This window comes from Pseudophryne corroboree, chromosome 11, assembly GCF_028390025.1.
Source record: "Pseudophryne corroboree isolate aPseCor3 chromosome 11, aPseCor3.hap2, whole genome shotgun sequence".
NCBI lineage: Eukaryota > Metazoa > Chordata > Amphibia > Anura > Myobatrachidae > Pseudophryne > Pseudophryne corroboree.
Genome location: NC_086454.1, coordinates 286,813,479 through 286,823,811, shown reverse-complemented (window position 1 = coordinate 286,823,811; position 10,333 = coordinate 286,813,479). Strand labels below are relative to the sequence as shown.

Genomic DNA, 10,333 nt, shown 5'->3' with positions numbered 1-10,333 from the left:
TTGGTATCTAGATCTTCATGAATTACTCATAGAAGATCCCTGGCCTCTTCATCTACGAGAGGACCTGTTACAGCAAGGACCGTGTGTGTATCAAGACTTACCGCAGCTGCGTTTGACGGCATGGCGGTTGAACGCCATATCCTAGCCCGAAAGGGTATCCCCAGTGAAGCTATTCTCACACTGCTTCAGGCTAGAAAAGAAGTAACGGTGAAGCTTTACCACCATATTTGGAGAAAGTATGTGTCTTGGTGAATCCAAGAAGGCTCCTACGGATGAATTTCAGCTGGGGTATTTGCTCTGTTTTTTGCAAGCAGGTGTGGATGCGGGCCTAAAGTTAGGCTCCATTAAAGTACAAATTTCGGCCTTATGTATTTTCTTTCAGAAAGAATTGGCCTCCCTTCCAGAAGTTCAGACCTATGTGAAGGGCGTACTGCACATCCAACCTCCCTTCGTGCCCCCAGTGGCACCATGGGATCTTAACGTGGTGTTGCAGTTCCTGCAATTCTCATTGGTTTGAACCGTTATGTAAGGTTGAGTTGAAATTCCTTACTTGGAAAGTGGTCATGCTGTTGACTTTGGCATCCGCAAGGCGGGTGTCTGAATTGGCGGCTTTGTCTCACAAAAGCCCCTATTTAATCTTCCATGCAGATAGAGCGGAGTTTAGAACTCGTCAGCAATTTCTGCCAAAAGTGGTTTCATCGTTTCCCGTAAACCAGCCTGTTGTGGTGCCAGTGGCTACTGACGCCTTGGCGGAATCGAAGTCTCTCGATGTGGTCAGAGCTTTGAAAATCTATGTCGCCAGAACGGCTCGGATTAGGAAAACAGAGGCTCTGTTTGTCCTGTGGGCTCCCAACAAGATTGGGGCTCCTGCTTCCAAGCAGACTATTGCACGCTGGATCTGTAATATTCTACGGCAGGATTGCCATTACCAAAATCGGTGAAGGCCTTTTCTACCAGAAAGGTGGGCTCATCCTGGTAGGCTGCCCGGGGGGTCTCGGCATTACAACTCTGCCGAGCAGCTACTTGGTTGGGTTCAAACACCTTTGCGAAGTTTTACAAGTTTGATACCCTGGCTGATGAGGACCTCATGTTGGGGCAAGCGGTGCTGCAGAGTCATCCGCACTCTCCCGCCCGTTCTAGAGCTTTGGTATAAACCCCATGGTTCTTGAAGCATCCCCAGCATCCTCTAGGACGTATGAGAAAATAGGATTTTAATACCTACCGGTAAATCCTTTTCTCTTAGCCCGTAGAGGATGCTGGGCGCCTGTCCCAGTGCGTACTGTATCTGCAGTCATTGGGTATGTTTACACACATGGTGTGTTGTGGTTAAGTCAGCCTGTTGCTGACGTTATTCAGGCCATAGCATGTGTTATGCTGTTACTGGTTGTGTTTACACACATAGATTGTGTTACGTTTTATGTCAGCGTATTGCTGCATATTCTTCATAACGTCGGCTGGTGTTCTATTGAATGCCACGTTCTGCGGCATACTGGAGGTGTGAGCTGGTAAAATGCTCACCGTGGTTTAACAATAAATTCTTTCCTCGAAAACGTCCATCTCCCTGGGCACAGTTCCTATAACTGGAGTCTGGAGGAGGGGCATAGAGGGAGGAGCCAGTTCACACCCATTCAAAGTCTTATGTCTGCCCATGTCTCCTGCGGATCCCGTCTATACCCCATGGTTCTTGAAGCATCCCCAGCATCCTCTACGGACTAAGAGAAAAGGATTTACCGGTAGGTATTAAGATCCTATTTTTACCATTTATCCCAAAGATTTATAGTGTGTTTTATATTGAAATTTCTAATTCCCGGGAGTTATTATTATTTTATTAAACATTTTTTATTTATGGTATTGTGTCAGTTTTGATTCTTTGTTTGTAGCACCACCTTATTTACTTTCTATTATTCTGTTTAAAAAAAAAACAAGAAGCAAAATGCATTGTTTTATAAGGAAAAATATTGGTGAAATTGTGCAGTAGCTCAAATGACCAGTTCTCCTAAAATACCCATTGCTGGATTAACTGGGGAATGGCAGTGGTGCCATACAGATTGGAATCCGACAAGATAATGATTTGGAATCTGCTCCCAACCAATTCTGTGTTATTTTCTGTTGCATAAATCACTGCTTCTCCAATATCAAACGTATGCCACACATCCTCTGTTATATGAATTGAAAACAATTAATCGTGTATAACAAATCGCATCCAAAAACATTGCGCATGCTTTCTATGTTAATGCGACAAGAGGGTAAAAAGAGAGGGGGGGCACATAATTAGGCGCAAAAATCAATATAAACAGCAGCTACTGGGTTAACATTAAGTTACCGTGTTATTCCTGGGTTAATAGCACTGGGGTGTCTGCTGGCATACTCTCTCTCTGTCTCTCCAAAGGGCCTTGTGGGGGAATTGTCTTCAGATGAGCATTCCCTGAGTGTGTGGTGTGTCGGTACGTGTGTGTCGACATGTCTGAGGTAAAAGGCTCCCCTAAGGAGGAGATGGAGCAAATGTGTGTGTGAGGGGTGTCTCTGTCGACAACGCCGACACCTGTTTGGATATGTGTAATTAAGTGCTAAGATGAAATTATTGCACAAAAGATTAGACAACAGACAGGGAATCTACCCATGTCTGTCCCTATTCAGAGTCTCTCAATGCTCACTATCCAAAATAATAGACACTGATATCGACACGGAGTCTGACTCCAGTGTCGACTACGATAATGCAAAGTTACAGCCAAAATGGCAAGAAAGTATTCAATATATGATTATTGTAATAAAAGATGATTTGCATATCACTGATGACTCATCTGTCCCTGACACAAGGGTACACATTTTTAAGGGGAAGAAAGCTGAGGTAAATTTCCCTCCTCCCATGATGAAAAAGAGCGGGAATCTCCAGACAAGAGACTGCAGTTTCCCACAAAGAATTCTCAGGGAGTATCCTTTCCCTACTAGGGCCAGGATACGATGGGATCTTCCCCTAGGGTGTCACGTTTGTCCAAAAGGTAGCCCTGACTTAACAGCTATCCTCAGGGATCCTGCAGATAGCGTGCACATTCTGGTACACTACTCAGACTGGCGATTGTGTCGGCATGGGTTTATAGCGCTGTAGCAGCGTGGACAGGTACCTTATCAGCAGAGATTGAGACCCTAGTATATATATATATATATATATATATATATACATGTGTGTGTATATATAAAGATATATATTTTAAAGATGCTGTCTTAAGATATATATATATATATATATATATAAAACATGCCCAAAGAGACATTAGTCTACTGGGTTATAGAGTCAACGCTATGTCGATTTCTGCTTGACGTGTCCTGTAGAATCTGCAATGGACAGGTGATGCCGACTTAAGAGGCATATGGAAGGCTGAGGATTATGTGGAGAAGGGATCTCGGACCTGGTCTCCACAGCTATAGCTGGTAATTCTGATCTTTTGCCTTATATTCCTGCACAGCCTAGGAAAGCACGACATTATCAAATGCAGCCTTTCGATCACACAGAAACAAGAAAGTCCGAGGTGCGTCCTTTCTTGCCAGAGGCAGGGGCAGAGGAAAGAAGCTGCACAACACAGCTAGTTCCCAGGAACAGAAGTCCTCCCCGGCCTTTACAAAATCCACCGCATGTCGCTGGGGCTCCACAGGCGGAGCTAGGCCCGGTGGGGGCACGTCTTCGTAATTTCAGCCACAAGTGGGTTCACTCCCTGTTGGATCCCTGGGCAATTGATATTGTGTCTCAGGGATACAAGCTGGACTTTGAGGAGATGCCCCTCACCGACGGCCCTGCCGGCTTCCCCCCACGAGAGGGAAATAGTGTTAACTGCAATTCACAAATTGTATCTTCAACAGGTGGTGGTCAAGGTTCCCCTCCTTCAACAAGGAGGGGGTTATTATTCGACCATGTTGTAGTCCCGAAACCGGACGGTTCGGTCAGACCCATATTGAATTTAAAATCCCTGAACATATACCTGAAAAGGTTCAAGTTCAAGATGGAATCGCTAAGAGCGGTCATCGCAAGCCTGAAAGGGGGAGATTTTATGGTGTCTCTGGACATAAAGGATGCATACCTTCATGTCCCCATTTATCCACCTCATCAGGCGTACCTCAGATTTGCGGTACAGGATTGTCATTACCAATTTCAGACGTTGCCGTTTGGTCTCTCCACGGCCCCGAGAATCTTCACCAAGGTAATGGCGGAAATGATGGTGCTCCTGCGGAAGCAAGGTGTCACAATTATCCCGTACTTGGACGATCTCCTCATAAAAGCGAGATTAAGAGAGCAGTTGCTGAACAGCGTATCACTTTCTCTGGAAGTGTAACGGCAACACGGCTGGATTCTAAATATTCCAAGGTCGCAGTTGGTTCCTACGGCTCATCTGCCTTTCCTAGGCATGATTCTAGACACAAACCAGAAAAGGGTTTATCTCCCGATAGAGAGAGCTCAGGAGCTCATGACACTGGTCAGGAACCTATTAAAACCAAAACAGGTGTCAGTGCATCACTGCACTCGAGTCCTGGGAAAGATGGTGGCATCATAAGAGGCCATTCCCTTCGGCAGGTCCATGCGAGGACCTTTTCAATGAGACTTACTGGACAAGTGGTCCGGATCACATCTTCAGATGCATCGGTTAATCACCCTATCCCCCAGGACCAGGGTGTCTCTCCTGTGGTGGCTGCAGAGTGCTCACCTTCTCGAGGGCCGCAGATTCGGCATTCAGGACTGGGTTCTGGTGACCACGGATGCAAGCCTCCGAGGGTGGGGAGCAGTCGCACAGGGAAGAAATTTCCAAGGTCTGTGGTCAAGTCAGGAGACATGCCTTCACATTACCATCCTGGAATTAAGGGCCGTATAAAACGCCCTACGTCAAGCGGAGACCCTGCTTCGCGACCAACCAGTTCTGATTCAGTCAGAAGCCACCAGAATTCTTTGCTGGGCGGAGAATCACGTAAGCGCACTGTCAGCAGTGTTCATCCCGGGAGTGGACAACTGGGAAGCAGACTTCCTCAGCAGGCACGACCTCCACCCGGGAGAGTGGGGACTTCATCAAGAAGTCTTCACGCAGACTGCAAGTCGGTGGGAACTGCCACAGGTGGACGTGATGGCATCCCGCCTCAACAAACAGCTACAGAGGTATTGCGCGAGGTCATGAGACCCTCAGGCGATAGCTGTGGACGCACTGGTGACACCGTGGGTGTTCCAGTCGGTCTATGTATTTCTCCTCTTCCTCTCATACCCATAAGAAAAAGAGGAGTGAGAACAATACTCATTGTTCCGGATTGGCCAAGAAGGGCTCGGTATCCAGATCTGCAAGAAATGCTCACAGAGGACCCGTGGCCTCTTCCTCTAAGACAGGACTTGTTGCAACAAGAGCCCTGTCTGTTCCAAGACTTACCGCGGCTGCGTTTGACGGCATGGCGGTTGAACGCCGGATCCTAGCGGAAAAAGGCATTCCAGATGAGGTCATTCCTACGCTGATAAAGGCTAGAAAGGACGTGACAGCTCAACATTACCACCGTATATGGCGAAAATATGTTGCTTGGTGTGAGGCCAGGAATGCCCCTACGGAGGAATTTCAGCTGGGCCGTTTCCTTCACTTCCTACAGTCAGGAGTGACTTTGGGCCTAAAATTGGGTTCCATTAAGGTCCAGTTTCCGGCCCTATCCATTTTCTTTCAAAAAGAGCTGGCTTCTCTACCTGAAGTTCAGACGTTTGTGAAGGGAGTGCTGCATAGTGAAGGGAGTGCTGCTTGTGAAGGGAGTGTGCCCCCGGTGGCCCCTTTTGTGCCCCCGGTGGCACCTTTGGATCTTAACGTGGTGTTGAGTTTCCTGAAATCCCACTGGTTTGAACCACTCAAAACGGTGGAATTGAAATATCTCACGTGGAAGGTGGTCATGCTACTAGCATTGGCTTCGGCTAGGCGTGTGTCAGAATTAGCGGCTTTGTCACATAAAAGCCCCTATCTGGTTTTCCATGCGGATAGAGCAGAATTGCGGACCCGTCCACAATTTCTGCCAAAAGTGGTTTCATCCTTTCATATAAACCATCCTATTGTGGTGCCTGTGGCTTCTACTGACTTGGAGAATTCCGAGTTACTTGATGTGGTCAGGGCTTTGAAGGTTTATGTAGCCAGAACGGCTAGGGTCAGGGAAACAATCTTTGTTTATCCTGTATGCTTCCAACAAGCTTGGTGCTCCTGCTTCAAAGCAAATTATTGCTCGCTGGATCTGTAATACGATTCAGCAGGCTCATTCTGCGGCTGGATTCCCGCTGCCAAAATCAGTTCAGGCCCATTCCACTAGGAAGGTGGGCTCTTTTTGGGCGGCTGCCCGAGGGGTCTCGGCATTACAGCTATGCCGAGCGGCTACTTGGTCAGGTGCAAACACTTTTGCAAAGTTCTACAAGTTTGATACCCTGGCTGAGGAGGACCTTGTGTTTGCTCATTCGGTGCTGCAGAGTCATCCGCACTCTCCCGCCCGTTTGGGAGCTTTGGTATAATCCCCATGGTCCTTACGGAGTCCCCAGCATCCACTAGGACGTTAGAGAAAATAAGATTTTACTTACCGGTAAATCTATTTCTCGTAGTCCGTAGTGGATGCTGGGCGCCCGTCCCAAGTGCGGACTTCTTCTGCAATACTTGTATATAGTTATTGCTGCAATAAGGGCTATGTTATTGTTGCATCAGGGTTGAACTGATGCTCTGTTGTTGTTCATACTGTTGACTGGGTAAGTTTATCACAAGTTATACGGTGTGATTAGTGTGGCTGGTATGAGTCTTGCCCTGGATTTCCAAAATCCTTTCCTTGTACTGTCAGCTCTTCCGGGCACAGTTTCTCTAACTGAGGTCTGGAGGAGGGACATAGAGGGAGGAGCCAGAGCACACCAGAATCTAAATTCTATCTTAAAGTGCCCATGTCTCCTGCGGAGCCCGTCTATTCCCCATGGTCCTTACGGAGTCCCCAGCATCCACTACGGACTACGAGAAATAGATTTACCGGTAAGTAAAATCTTATTATTGCAGCAATAAAAAACGATTTTTCAGGGCTATTATAAAAAACACTCCCTTGCAGGGACCAGATAGGAGAGGTGCATGTGTGTATCATTTCACAAAAACCAGGTGGTGAAGAGCATAGAGGCTGTGAAGGTGGAATCTGAAGATGGTGTTAGCTAATGGAGCCAAGCTCTGAAACGTTGCATGCATGTCTGGATGGGGAACCAGGGGCAGACCCTCCATGTATTAACTAATATTATGGTCATACTATGGGTCACTGCTGCCCCCCAGTACAGTGGGATACTCCACGCTGGTACAACATGGGAAACTAACTGCTGGTTTAATCTGGGGGCACTCACTACTATTACAGTGATACAGGATGGAATGTGCGTTCCTAATTCATATAGTGTAATTGACAGATGATATAAGCTAAATCTGGTCAACTATGAGCTGCCTACTGAGAGCATGCAAAGAAGGCAACTAAATTGGTGCATGGACTACATCACAAAACTTACCCGAAAAGACTAAAAGATCTTAATATGTATAGTTTGAAGCAGAGAAGGGAAAGGGGGACTTGATAGAAACTTTCATATATATCAAGGGTTTTAATAAGGTCCCCCAGGGAAACATTCCTGAAAGGAAAATAAGTATTAGAACATGAGGACCTGCAGTGAGGGAGGGAGGTTCAGGGGAAATGTAAGGAAAAATGTCTTTACAGAAAGGGTAGTTGATAAGTGGAATGGCCTCCCATCAGCGGTAGTACATGCTAAGACAGTAGAGCAATTTAAACATGTATGAGATAGACATATGTAAATCCTTTCAAAGAACTATGGATCAAATACGGTTGAGGTTACCTAAAGGTGAAAAACTCCTCCCTCCTCTGTTTTTAAAGTGGCAATCATTTCCAATGCAAAACCAACCTGGTTTTGCCTTGTAAATGATGTCTGCTTTAAAAATACAGCCATTCTTGGACGAAATCCCAGACCTCTGCCTTTTCACCTATTACCCCTATTTTTCTATGTTAATGTTTTGTTGAATAGACCTCTTTATTCCATTATGTTATTAGTTTTTTTAATTATTTCATTAGGAGAAAATCATTACCACGTATCTATATAGCATGAGCTATCACAATCGGTACCCGGACTCCAGGTCGACAACAAAAAGGTCGACACATCTTAGGTCGACGTCAATTGGTCGACGCTCCTTAGGTCGACATGGACAAAAGGTCGACATGGACAAAAGGTCAACAGGAACAAGGTCGACATGGAAAAAGGTCGACATGAGTTTTTCACAATTTTTTTCTTTTTTGGAACCTTTTCACACTTAACACACTACCATTGGAACGGTAATCTGTGCCGAGCGAAGCGAAGGCACCATGCCCGAACCATGGCGAGCGAAGCGGGCCATGCGAGGGGACGCGGTGCACTAATTGGGGTTCCCGGTCACTCTACGAAGAAAACAACACAAAAAAAAAACATTAAAAACTCATGTCGACCTTTTTCCATGTCGACCTTGTTCCTGTCGACCTTTTGTCCGTGTCGACCTAAGGTGTGTCGACCAATTGGAGTCGACCTAAGGTGTGTCAACCTTTTTGTTGTTGACCTGGAGTCCCAGACCCATCAAAATCATACCTGTATTACTGTGTGTCCCCCTTAATGTGTTGGCTTTGGCTCCAAATAAGTAAATGGAGCTCTGATCTATGGTCTAACACAGTCAGTAACATTCTATAAACACTCAACTATCTCTCTCAGCTCTGATTGTTATCTGATAGTTCTAGTACTGGGCTTCTGCTCTTACGTCGGAGCCATCTCATGTCTTACAAATTCTCTCTTGCAGAATGGGACCAGTTTCCATGTTTTCGACCAAGGCCAGTTTGCTAAGGAAGTTCTACCCAAGTACTTCAAACACAACAACATGGCCAGTTTCGTGAGGCAGCTGAATATGTGTAAGTTTATAATGATGCAAGTAGTTATATTATATCAGTTTATAACTTTATATCAGTGTTGTCTGTGTATTCCAACACTGGTTGTGGTGGGTGGCAATAAACTAATGCTAATGGAATCATAGGAAGCCTTCTTTTAGCTTACAACTGTATTTTGTTCGAGATATGGGAGTACTGATGAGCAAGAAGAGCTATAAGACTTGTGCTGCATATAAAATGGAATATACTGTATACCACATTTTCTGCGTATGTCTTTATTCACTGGTGTAGCTGTAGTTTATATGCCATCTTCTACTGCAGGGGTGGGGAACCTTTTTTCTACCAAGGGCCATTTGGATATTTATAAAATCCTTCGGGGGCCATACAAAAATGATCAACTTAAAACTGATCCAAAATACACAAGAAAAAATAAAACAAGTGAGCGCTAGTAAAATTGGCTATGAGACAACTATACTTTACATTGACTGCAGCTTCTCAATTTGAGGTGCTGAACCTCAAAAAATCATGGACAATGGTAAAAAACAAAGAAGCGCTGTCATTGAAAGTATTATACAATTTATTAAAAATATATATATATGATAATCACAAAAATAAAACCTGGTATCCTGTAATTTGATAACACAGCATATATAGTATAGCAAGCATCAATACTTATTAGTAGCAGCAAATGATGGACATATTAACAAAATCCCCTAAAACGATATAACCACCTGTGCTTCAGATGGTAATATAGCACTTGTAATTAAAAAAAGGCTCCTTGCTGGGAGCTCCACATGTGGGTTAATTAGACGTATAGGCTCATAAGATGATTTTATGGATTTAAAAGTCCATCCGTGGTGTGAATATAAACAGTTCACCTTTGTTTTGTCCACTTTATAATATCTGCTCCCAATACTTATTCCGTATTTTAGAAAAGGCTTTTTACGGGTGATTTTAATTAGCACAATTCCGTGCACAGCACAATGACATTTAAGCATGGAACGCTATTTTGACAGTCTCGTATTGTGCTTACCCCAGCCTCTGCTGATTGCAATTATTCGGTATTTCCTTTGAAAATGTTGGGCGCCGGCTGCCCACGCCGCTTGACTGCGGCACCGAAGGGATGAAATAAAGCAGAATGTATTGGTGAACTGAACGCTCGGAACCGTTCACTTGCAGTGATATAGCGGGAGCCGTCAGAGACGTGCCTGTAGCTGGAGCCGTTCGAAGACGTGCTTGTAGTCTCTGGTGGTGGAGAGAAGCAGGATACCAGACAGGATACTGGGAGGAATGCTTGACGCGTTTCTCAGCCTCAATCCTGGGGATGAAACAGCGTCAAGCATTCCTCCCAGTATCCTGTCTGGTATCCTGCTTCTCTCCACCACCAGAGAAGCTCCCGCTATATCACTGCAAGTGA

The 10,333-nt window shown here is 45.3% G+C and overlaps 1 protein-coding gene across 1 annotated transcript in view; it reads left to right on the top strand.

The window, feature by feature from the left end:
- Positions 1-238: 238 nt before the first annotated feature.
- Positions 239-10,333, top strand: part of HSF4 (heat shock transcription factor 4) — a 101,967-nt gene continuing 91,872 nt past the window's right edge. Inside the window, exons 1-2 of the mRNA XM_063944240.1 lie at positions 239-288; positions 8,747-8,940. Coding sequence (XP_063800310.1) covers positions 239-288; positions 8,747-8,940 — 244 coding nt within the window. The remainder of the gene's footprint in view (positions 289-8,746; positions 8,941-10,333) is intronic.